At 38.1% G+C, this 12,947-nt stretch overlaps 1 protein-coding gene across 2 annotated transcripts in view; it reads right to left on the reverse strand.

The window, feature by feature from the left end:
• galnt14 (UDP-N-acetyl-alpha-D-galactosamine:polypeptide N-acetylgalactosaminyltransferase 14 (GalNAc-T14)) overlaps positions 1-12,947 on the reverse strand; it is a 199,720-nt gene that overhangs the window by 181,276 nt on the left and 5,497 nt on the right. Inside the window, exon 2 of one of the 2 annotated variants that reach the window (XM_030404699.1) lies at positions 11,020-11,118. In XM_030404699.1, coding sequence (XP_030260559.1) covers positions 11,020-11,076 — 57 coding nt within the window. In that variant the 5' untranslated portion in view covers positions 11,077-11,118. Of the gene's footprint in view, positions 1-7,454; positions 7,941-11,019; positions 11,119-12,947 lie in introns of those variants that run through there. The other variant, XM_030404698.1, reaches the window with a different exon arrangement.

Below are 12,947 nucleotides of genomic sequence, written 5' to 3' on the forward strand. Positions count from 1 at the left end.
CATCAGGGTGAAGTCTGGTGTATTGAATGACAATGTCACATGCGGAACACATTAATGCTGTGTTCAGACCTAATAGATAAGATAAAGTCAATGATAACACGCAATTAGACGCAAATGCTCACTTGACGCAGTTTTTCATGTCATCACTTCAATCGCACCAATCACACACTGACATGATTCACACCGCTGATTTCTGGTCATTGAACAACAAAAGCATTGGAGTATAGGATATTAATCACTAATCGTGGCTGTTTGCAGACACCCAGAGGTGTATGTAAAACATCTACTCATACCAACACAGGACTGCGTCGAGGGAAGTGGGTGAGAAGCTCAGGCAACCTGGTAATATGAGTTCCGAGTAGACTGTATATTTTGGGAGATACGCAGGACTGCACAGCATAGCTCGTATCGATTCAACTATATTCAGGAAACAAGCATTTTAAAAGTTGTTTGCTTGTTGTCTGGCAGACAGACATGACGAAGCATGAATTCAGGCTTTTTACAAAACGGCATTATGATTTTATTTTGTCACCCTTCTGACACATTTATATCAGGCAGATCACAGAGAAATCTTTTCGTTTTGGGTTCATAATGAAGGGGTTATTTTTTATTCGCTTTACTCATGCGAGTGGACGCAATTGAAAATGTATAACCCTGCAATTAGACTTGCGCGAGTAATGAATATTTTCTTCACATTTGGTCTAAACACGGCATGACACTGCAAACAAACACTTTTTGTCACTGACGTGTTAGTACTTGAAACCTACAGTAGATGGCATCAGTTTTTATTGCTGTGAAAACAAGCCAAAGGTTGGAGGGATGCAGGTTGAATAAGGACATACTACTAAGCAGATACATTGTTCTGTTCTACACTCTGGGGTACATACACCAAATAATCAAATCATTTTCCATCATTTCACTGTAGCGTTAATGTTAGTACACACAACACTGTCAATAACAACATGCAAACCAACTGAAGGTAGACTTTCCAGGGCGGAGGGCAGAAAAAGAGCTAAATCTAATGAGAATCTCTCCGATAATCTCCCTAGATGCTTCTGATTACATTTCAGTGTACATGCTGACCACGAGGTCTGTAAAATTGCATTTCTTACATCTGCCTGTTCAGGCACAATGGCTGCTTTGTTTTAATGCCCTCCTCTGTTACTGCAGGTATTTATCTTCCTCATGCTGTGTTGATCTTAGATATTAAAGGGTTAAGTTTAGCTCAGCAGACACACCTTTTATGTTTTTTAGAGAGGCTTTTTGTTCAAATGTGTCTCTGATTAAGACTATCAATCCTTGATCCTGTTTTAACTCGTGTTTAAATAATATACCAGTACAACACAACAGAAGCCCAATTTAGTTTTCTTTTTCATGATAGGAACAGACTGTGTCCTTGGTAATGATGAAACAAGGCGGCAGCTAGCTGCTGACAGATCCTACAGTTTTACACTGGGTGTGAAAAACTGTAGGATTAAGTTGGCAGCTCTGTTTTTGGCATTAGTATTAGCAGAGGTGTGTTACAGCATGTGTGTCCTGACTTGAAACTGATACTACTCCCCCCCACCGCCCCCCCAACCCTCGCTCTCTCTTGTTCGCTTGTAGGCTCACATCTCACAGAACAAGTCTACACAAGACAAGACAGTCTCTTCTTCTTCTTCTTCTTCTTCTTCTTCTTCTTCTTCTTCTTCTTCTCCTCCTCCTCCTCCTCCTCCTCCTCAGCTAAGTGGCTGCAGCTGTTTCTACCCCCTCTACTGAAGTACTTTAATTACATTTCAAATTCAGATCTGAGGCATTTAGCAGAGGATCTTATCCGGTCAACATACAATGAGAGCAAAAGAAGATTAAGCTTCAATGACTGAATTATCCTCCATTTGAAAAACACCTCCTACTCAAAGAAATTTAAGCCAAGCTTCAAAATTAAGACAAGACAAGTACGGCTCTTCTTTGACGATTGTTGATATGTTATGAGCTTTGTTGACACACAATTATCGTACTTTCACTGCCTAGACTCTCTGGTTTCAGTAGATAATTCTAAGTATCACCAAATTGTAAACATCTATCCATCAACTGAACTGATACTTTTCAGGGTCACAAGGGTGCTGGAGCCAATCCAAGCTGTAATTGGGCGACGTTGGTATAGACACTGGATAAGTCGCCAGTTCATCACAGGGCTGACATATAGGGACAAACAAACATTCATGCTTGTATTCACACCTACGGACAATTTAGAGTAACCTAAGCTTGCCCCAGCCAGGTCTGGAATCCAGGACCTTCTTGCTGTGGGGGAACAGCGCTAACCACTGCGCCGGCGTGTTGCTGTGATATTGCCTATTGAAGCAAGCAGCGACTCATCATTTTGATCGTGTTTTTAAACTAACCTTAGCCTCTGCTCTGCCTATCCCTCAATGCCTGCAATCTCATTGTCAGGAGATTTGCCTCTTCTCACAGAAACAAAGTGGGAGGCAGCAAAGATTTCTAAACCCCGTCACTCCGAACCTGCGCTTTCTTACCTGTCCACTAAAGACAACTGCACCTGACCCCATCAGCTGCCTGCACAGCAACACCCCTGTAGTGGTTAGACCCATTATATAACAGACTTTTCTGCTTTGTTCCTGCCTTGCTCATGTTATCCCTTTCTGAACTGACTTTGTTGTCTTTGGATTTGTTTTCATGATCTGACTGCCTTTGAATTCCCCACATAATGTGAAAAAAGATGAATGTTGCAGTCTACGCAGAACTCATATATTTCAGAATTCTAACTAGAAAAAGAAAGATACGATAAGATTAGATAAGATGATATTAAATAATAAAAACAATAGAAAGCAAAACACAAATAGAGGGAGGAGGCAGGATTATGTGTCCACTGCAGCAGTACATGTGTCACCTCGCCTCACCTCGAGAGAAGAGAAAGCCAGAAAGTGCAGCTGGTACCTGTGTATCAATACTACGGAAAAGGGTATTGAAACAGTTTTAAATATACAGAGTCGAAAAGTGACAATATTTTGACATTTTTGACTAGAGCATAGGGCTGGGCATTATGGCCAAAAGTATTATCACAAGTTTTTTATATTGATCGATGTCAATAATTATCACAATATATATTTAACAATAATAATCATGTTGAATTTACAGATACTAGATGAAAAACATTCGAAAGTACCAACCACCCAAATGACTTTATGTTAAACACTGAAATAAAATGATATATGTACAACAAACTGCTTGTTTCAAACACGTCTTAAACATTTTAGAGGTAGTATACTGAACTGAACATTGATTAAAGAAAATAATAAAAAGTTAAATGTTGAGGATGATTAAGCTACTGTATTCTGTTAATGTTGCACATTCTTGAGCATGCAGGTAGATGTTCAGTTCTGCTTCATTAGCCTCCTGTTCTGTAAGACCTGATGTGGTTCGGACGTGCGACCAGACTACATATCATCTCTGAGCTGCTCCTCCACCTTTAGCCTCCACTCTGCGTACAGCTGAGGGACTGATGTTTGGCAGAGTGTCCTTAGCATCCATGACAGTCATTAGCTACTTGAAGGCCTGTTTTTAAACTGTGCACCATATCTTTAGCGGTACAGTATGTAACTGCGCTGGTTATGTTTTTGTCTCATTTGGGTTTCTTCTCATATGGGGTAATGGCCGAAAAAGCAGCAGCAATTGTTGGTTGTCAAGGTGAAGTTTGACTAGTAGAAGCAGTGGGGCTGGTCTGTTGGCTACTTGCAGGGAGGCTGACGCTATAGCATGATAGCGCAAACTCATGCTTTTTGCACCTGTATATATACATATATATATATATACATATATATATATACATATATATATATATATATATATATATATATATATATATATATACATATATATATATACATATATATATGTATATATATATATATATGATATATATATGTATATATATATATATATATATATATATGTATATATATATATATATATATATATATATATATATATATATATATATATATATATATATATATACCGTATATAATATATAGCAGGCTATGGCTGTACAGCACAACAAAGTTAGACATATTAACAATAAACACACTTAAAAAGGACAAATAAATGCATGATTTAAATATGTAGTCAAGTCAACCACAGTAGAAGCCAAGAAATCAGGGAGAAATGCTGAAATAAACACAGTCTGATCAACTCATAAGGCAGGCATGACACTCTACAGAAACGCTCCCTGTATATCCCTGGATATGAAGTCGCATGGAAGATGGAACAGCGTCATACACACCTTGTAAGAGAGACGTGCCCAGTGGAATCAAGGGGTTAGAGCTGCTATGTGAAAATGATGTTTTCATAGATAACAGAATATGTGTCATGCACTGTAGAGAGATGAACATTTTGTTTTTGTAATGTTTATGTCGTGAGTTGGGTCACAGAGACTGGTACTGAAATGATTCAGCTTTTTGTATTGTAAACCATTGCTGTCTGATTTGAAATTATAAAAAATAAATATTGAGATGCGTCGAGAACTGCGTGCACTCTATTCGTGGACAGCTGAATCATAATCGATTCATGAGAGCACTGAAGATTCAAGCCTGTATCAGATGTTGATATGAGACGAACAGTTAAAGAATCACCACAGATTCTTTTAAAGCATCTGTAGCTCTAAAGCCACCGCAAACTCAGACTGTCACACACACACACACGTGCTTTGACTGCAGGTGATCTTACAGTAATGTGTGTTCATGCTGTGTACTTAGACCTTTCTAAAAGCTTTCAGTCAGTGACTGCTGTGCATTTGCATTTCACATTTTAGTCATTTAACTGATGCTCAGACACAAAACAACTTGTGAGAACAACAGCAGAGTGAGTTTCAGTTTCTACATCAACTGCATTACAAGCAACTGGTAACAAAGAGCTCAGGGAGGTCAGAGGCCACGGCATGCTGAGATCAATACAACAAATAATGTTGTGATACAAGAACATGCATATATATATATATATATATATATATATATATATATATATATATATATATATACATATACATATACATATACATATATATATATATAAATATATATATATATATATATATATATATATATATATATATATATATATATATAAATATAAATATATATATAAATATATAAATATATATATTTGAGAAAACTACACAGAACACAAAGAGCTGATTTTATCCAGTTTTATATGCAGCTCTTTGCAGATTCTATGTATTTCTGTTGTCTCTACATTAACACCTCGACAATGACTGCTGAATCTGGGTGTGTGGTGCAAGAGCTGAATATGCAGCAGCCCTCACACACTTTTATACAGCAGTCTATCCATTAAAAAACCTTTTGTCATGATGCCTTGGATATGATCATTGAATTAATGCCATTAAGCACTCTGAACTGGGAAGATTTTCACAAATAAAGAAATAAACTCAGATTCTATTTCTGTAATTAAATTGAATTATTTAAATAAGTGGCAGCAGAACACGCTGCTGACCTTCATGGGTACTTCACCTTCACTGTGCTGTTAATGTGAATTCTCACACACTAATAATGTCTACAGTTGCAAAGAATGACTTTATGAATTCTTATTAAAATCATCCAATATCCCTGTAAGAACATATAGTGTCTGTAATGCATTTTACTACTTTACATTTTTATGTCCTCTTGTCTCTTAGTATTCCAACAGAGACGCGTCTCTCAAAAATGTATTATGTTCTGGCTTTTTCTAGTTCACATGTGTGTGTGCTGGTAGTTCAATAAAACAAGGTAAAAGAGGCAGGATCAATACAATTTATCCCACCAGCCACAGTTAACATGCTGCAGGTCTTTTGCATAACAGACTTCCTGCGGAGCACACTGGGAGTAGGAACCAAGCTGGGTCGAAAATGAACCTAATTATCTTCAAAGGAGCCACAGCAATCTGATAATGACTTTATACGATTATAAGAGCCCTATAGTGGATGTGTGGGTATATTATTATGGGGTATTATAGGAAGAGCACGTATAGTATTATCATAGGAAACAAAAAAATGCAAGTAGAGTATTACATCATTATCTATAGATCAGAGAATATTATAGTTTTAAATCACTTGCTTTAGCAGGGAGCTTAAATATGACAGAAAACAAAGCAGATTTCATTAGGTTTACACTGGAAGCTGCGGGGAGAACCACAAGAGAGAAATACCTAAATTTACTCATTTACCTGAATCGAGTTCTCATCGGGTTTGGCACCTTTTGTTATCTAATGTTTGGATTTTGTGAGATTTCTTACCTTAACTACCTCAGTTTCAGAATGAAATATTGTACTTTTTAATCCACTGAATGAGATGCATATTAAGAATGAGTCTTCAAAACATAAAAAAAAATCTAAAATATCAAATCAATTAGTTGCACCAGGACTGGTCCTTCCCCTACTATACTTAAGTGCATACTGTAGGTTTAATTCACACTTTGACACTGGTGAAATTTCCACACCACTTTCTGAAATGGTCAGTTTCCCCATCATGTTTTAGAAGCAGAATTTGTTGGAAATCTAAAAAAATAGTGTACACCAAAAAACACTGTAAAATCTGGTAGTTATCATATCATATACAAGGATATCAAATACTTTGAAATTACCAAGAAAAGTAGACTACTAAATTTAAGTTGACAACAACTTGAAATAATAAGTCCATACCTGATCATTTTGAGGTAATGGGTTTCCTGGATTTGTAAAGTAAACTTTTACCTCTTTAACAGTGTAAATAAAGAGAGGGAATGATTGCTTTGCTGCTGCTGCCACTTCTGGTGTGAAAAATAATAACATTTTGACCCAGGACCTAATCAGTACTAAGGCAAAGCAACAGCCTAGAATATGTGCAGGAAAACAGTTATCTGTCATTGGATAATATAGATATAGATGATATGTAATATCAAGTATCTATATTATGTATCTATCCACCTTAAAGTTAAAAAAGAAAATGCTGAAGACTTGAAAAATTTTTGCAGCTTCTATGTCCCCATGACTTTTCAGCACAAGCACAAGTGCCGCCCTTGCTTAAGCAGCCTACATTTTACTGCTTATTTGTTTGGTTCCACTCAGTTTCGAACAGTTTTCCTCACTAGCAGCATTTATTCAACAACTCTACTACACTTCTTAACCACTGAATCACAAACTGTCCTTAAGGTTTGGGAGACAACTCCACAGACATCAGAGCCACACTACCGGGGATGTAAATAAAACAACCAAAACCCAACCACGAGTCCCTGTGAACTCCTTGATCACGGCATACAGCGTTAGGATAGCATTACTCTATAAAATCAGCCTGCAGCGTGACAGCAGTGAACTCCACAGACGCACTCTAAGTCCCTTCAGGGATATCAGCGATTTCTCTTTCGGACACACACTCAGTTTAAGTCGCTCACACACACACAGCAGATGAGGTGGCAGAGTCTCTACTTCACCTGGTTGTACGCTGTCTCTCCGCCTCCCGCGACTCCTCCACCTCCTCCTCCGGTACCGAGCTCCGGCAGCTTCCTCCGGCTCAGCACCAGCAGGTAAACCAGTGCCCCCAGCCACACCAGCACCGCCACGGCCACCGCCAGCCTCCGACAGAGACGCTTCATTTTCCGGTCAGGAGGAGCCGGCGGCGCCCGCAGCCCGGCTGCTGTCAGAATCCCATTTTAGAGAAGCGACAAAACAAATGAAAGAACCACGCCGACCCGCCGACCCGCACTAACTCACACGCACAACTGTGTCCGGTCCCGCAGACGGTGAAACACTGGCTACAGAGCGCGCGCTCTCTCTCACACACACTCTCAACTCTCACAGAGGCTCGAGCGCTTCTCTGACACGCCTGACAGCCGTGGGCGCGTGCGTGCTTACGTGCGTGTGTGTTTGTGTGTGAATCAGTGTGTTTCTCCGAGGGTGTCCTGGACCCTCCTGGAGGTTTGAATGGGAGAGCGTGGAGCTCCACCTGCCGACACCCACAACTGCTCCACTACAGGAGAACGGAATAGAACACAACAGAATAGATTCGAATAGAATAAGATAGAATAGAATAGTCAAAGGGATCATCTATGTATGTGCCCAAAATTTACTTAAAGGGCCACTATGCAGTCTGGGAGAAGAAATTAAAAGTCCAAATTCTAATATTTACAGTATCAATGAGGGATTGATCCACAATATTTATCTTTTTCATAACTGAATAAAGTAACAGGATATAGCACCACCCTCTTTTTTCTAAATGTAAGAAATATTTGTCTTTCTACTGCATAGACAGCTCAGTTGTGTGAAAAGACATTCTTTGCAGAAACCCCCTATATTGCAGATACTTCATCTATTAGTATTTATGTGTATCAATCACTTTTTTATTGGCCATACGAGAGCATGAATAATGACATCACCCCCGTCTCTGCATTGCCTTTGGATGATTTGTTGAAACTGGTAGTAATTAAAAATTAAAAGTATTTTTTTTTCCAAAACTAAACAAATAAGCCGCTCTAGGAGGAAAATAAGGCTGTATGAAGCTAGAAAGGTGGCAGGGTCCGCCAAATATAAACAAAGTAAAACAGTATGAAACTGTGCTGTCCTATGGTCAGTTTGTTTATTCGGTTTATTCAGTCATCATGAAAACAAAGAGAGTCTGTTTATTTAGTTAGTTTAGGCCTAAAGGAAAATCAGTCAATGAGGCCATTTCTCTTCTCAATGAAACGTATTCTCCAAAACCATTTGGGCACAAAGACGATGCATCCTTCCTTTGGACTGCTCAGACAAAAACAAGTAAACTGATTCTTAATCTTACCAGTTTCAGGCATTTTCTTGACCAAATGATGACTGACTAAAAAAAAAAAAGAAATGGTGATTATCATATTGTGAATGCCTCTGACAAAGCCAAAAAAAATAAAAAAATAGAAGGGAAAATTACGTAATCACTGTGGACTAAAATAAGCCCCCAAAAGTAGGATAAAGCAGGGCAGGAGAAACCAGAGTAAACAAGGACAGAATTAAAAATGGAACAAAGACAGATAGATTACAACCATTCAGGCCCCTTTGACTCTAAAATCATTGTGTTAATTGGTTAAAACAATCTAAATGACCACACCCCATCAACTACAAGGTGTGGAAGTAACAATATCTAATGAATGAAAATGTGAGTTAATTAAAATGCATGTGAATTATAAATTACACAGTAAACAAACACAAAGACACAATAAATGTCCAAACAAGAGTTCATTTGTAACTTATATTAAGATACTTAACCATAAGTACAGAGTTGAAAAGAGGGAAAATAAGAATTAAAAATCATTCACCCAGTACTGGCCAATAAAGCACGGCTGGAATACTAGGACGGCACTCAGTAGAGTGAATACCTTCTCCAAGGCCCAACAGTCCTGTTGTGTATTCACTCATAGGTACGCCTGCTTTTTTCAGCAAGATCCATGCATTATTCCCTGAGTAACTAACAAAAATGTCAGAATGTGCCCTATCTCACAATGTTAAAAGAAATGAGAAAAAAATCCTTGATCTGTTCCTTTATCAGGTTCCAAACCAAAACTTGGTTGAGAGAATGACAAACCAACAACACAAAAAAAAACAGACGTGGGTGAAAACATGACTAGAGACCATCTTGCAATGAGATCACATCATCCGCAACGCCCATCAATATGTTGTTGCCGTTCTGACCAGTGACTGCACAAGTGACACAAGTTTCATGACTGTATCTTACATGCTATCAGGCTGACAAAATCTGTTCACAGAAGGACAAACAGACATATTAATGCTTGTCAAACTACTCAAAACATTTGTGTGTTAGTTCCTGCTACATTAGGTGGCTCTATGAACACATTTTGCCATGACGATGACGTACACACACACACACACACACACACACACACACACACACACACACACCGGTGTTGTGAAAAGCAACCAAAAGTCACACTCAACCATGGGAGCAGAAAAAAAAGTTAATCTTAAAAATGTGCTACATTGGCCCTGATGCAGTAAGTGACTGGTAACTAAAGTTATCACAAAACTGCAGTGAAGTACAGTATTAGCCTCCACAATGTGGTCAAGTCTAAGTCCAAGTCCAAAGTAGCAGAAAATGGTAGCCGACCTCAAATTTTACTAAAGTACTGTTCTTTACTTTTAAAAGTGTTAGCATTGATTGGTGTCCAGATAATAAATAATTCTCTCGTACACATACTAGATAAAATTAAGCCATGTTTCTATCTTTGCTAAACTGTATTGACCAATTATGGGGCAGTTTTTAATCCGGTTATTTTTGGATTGAGAAACAGGAGAATACAAAGGGCAGGAAAGCAAAAACTGTGCTAAGCAGAAAGAGAGGAGCAATGTTGGGAGCAAAAAATAGAAGCGGTGAAGAAGATGTGAAGAGAAAAGAGGGGAGTTAGAACGTGTGGAGAAAAAGAGGAGAGGAACTGAGAGAAAAGCCTGAGAGAAGAGGAGTACGAGAGAGGATGCCAGGGGAGGGAGGAGGAAGGATTTTTTTTACTGTTACAGTCACATGAACACAAGTTGACAAGAAGAAAACTGTCATTTATCCCACATTTTATTTCAATAAATTATCAGACACGCCACAGAGCACATGGTTCCATCTCAGCGTCATTAATAAAACATGTGGAACAAAAATAAAAATGATCCTTCTTGCGCGAGCCCGGGGAGGAAACACATCTTTCCTGTCTTAGTGCGCCATCTGGTGTTTAAGATGAGTAACTGTCATTGGTCTGTTTCCAGTGTGCAGAAGGTGGAGTTTGTAAAACCTTAGCAACATGTTTTGAACAAAGCCGTGTTCCATCCATGTTGCAGAGAGACTGAAATAAATATGTCTCTAAACACTCTCAAAACAAAAATACGTACTTCCTACTCAAAATAAGCTTGGTTCTAAGTTTATTATATTACAAATAGGCTACAGTACAACCGGTTCACATGCTGCAGTGTCAGCCTCAAGATGTAATGCTGTTCCTTCATTAAAATTTGCTTGCAGTAAAAATACAATTACCTTACCTTAAATGAATCACAGGAAGCTACGTCAACAGGAACAGATTTATGCTTCAGCTTCATGACCAGCTGAGCTATCAGAACCGTCTGAGCAACATCAGTTCCCTGTAAATGGTGGAAAAAAGTATTCAGGGACTTCACTTAAATAAGTATATACGTATTATCAGCAAACTGCAATTAAAGTAACCAAAACTACAGCAATGCAACATATTCTATAAGATGATCATGTTTGTAGTGCTACTCTTCCATGAGAACAACCAATCTAAATATAATTTATTTCCATAAAGAGGTAGGAGGATTTACTTAACACATAAAACAAACATTTCATCCTTCAGTTTATCACCAACATTCAAAATCTCTGTCTAAACGTATTAGTCTGGGGGAAAAGCATAGTTCAAGTTTTCTGTAACTTAAAAGATAACAAAGGGGATGTAACACAAAAATAGTGCATGTATTCGAATACAACAAAAGCCAACAAAGATAAAGACATGCAACTCATTATTATCAGGTCGGCTAAATTTGTAACCACTTTTAAATCGCTTTTAAGAAGTCATTTTTATAAAATGGCTTTACAAAATTCTTTAAAGGTTGTGTACGTTTTCTCTTCTTTGTCATTTTCCTGGCTTTATTCAGGGTTCGTACACATTTTTCAAGGTCAAATTCAAGCACTTTTCAAGCACTTTTAAGGGTCATTTTTAAGATTTCCAGCACCTTATTGCTGGGCTAAAATACGTATCTACAGGAATATATAAACTCATTATTTTTTCTTCACTTTTTATCACAATTATGTACACTGTATTATGCTGTAAACATCTAAAATTATGTTTCATAAGAGCAAAATCTTCAGAAATTAATTATCCAGTCTGATCCCAATTTTGTGAAAGACAGTTATAATGTCAAGCACTTTCAAGCACTTAAACTAAAATCCAAGCACTTTTCAGACCTTGAAAACACAACATTGAAATTCAAGTACTTTCAAGGATTTCAAGCACCCGTACGAACCCTGTTTATTTTATATATTCATTTTAACAGCTTTAGGGTTGTGTATTCACTGGCTCTAAGGTTGTGTATTCACTGGCTTCAGGGTTGTATATTTACTGGCTTTAGGGTTGTGTATTTACTGGCTTTAGAGTTATATATCCACTGGCTTCGGGTTGTATATTCACTGGCTTCAGGGTTGTATATTCACTGGCTTCAGAGTTTATATTTACTGGCTTCAGGGTTGTGTATTCACTGGCTTTAGAGTTATATATTCACTGGCTTTTGGGTTGTATATTCACTGGCTTCAGGGTTGTATATTTACTGGCTTTAGGGTTGTATTCACTGGCTTCGGGTTGTATATTCACTGGCTTCAGGGTTGTATATTCACTAGCTCCAGGGTTTATATTTACTGGCTTTAGGGTTGTGTATTCACTGGCTTTAGGGTTGTATATTCACTGGCTTCAGGGTTGTATATTCACTGGCTTTAGGGTTGTATTCACTGGCTTTGGGGTTTATATTTACTGGCTTTAGGGTTGTGTATTCACTGGCTTTAGGGTTGTATATTCACTCGCTTCAGGGTTGTATATTCACTGGCTTTAGGGTTTATATTTACTGGCTTTAGGGTTGTGTATTCACTGGCTTTAGAGTTATATATTCTGTCTTTCGGGTTGTATATTCACTGGCTTCAGGGTTGTATATTTACTGGCTTCAGGGTTGTATATTCACTGGCTTCAGGGTTGTGTATTTACTGGCTTTAGAGTTATATATTCTGGCTTTCGGGTTGTATATTCACTGGCTTCAGGGTTGTATATTTACTGGCTTCAGGGTTGTATATTCACTGGCTTCAGGGTTGTATATTTACTGACTTCAGGGTTGTATATCCACTGGCTTCAGGGTTGTATATTTACTGGCTTCAGGGTTGTATATTCACTGGCTTCAGGGTTGTATATTCA

This window comes from Sparus aurata, chromosome 22, assembly GCF_900880675.1.
Source record: "Sparus aurata chromosome 22, fSpaAur1.1, whole genome shotgun sequence".
NCBI classification, from domain to species: domain Eukaryota; kingdom Metazoa; phylum Chordata; class Actinopteri; order Spariformes; family Sparidae; genus Sparus; species Sparus aurata.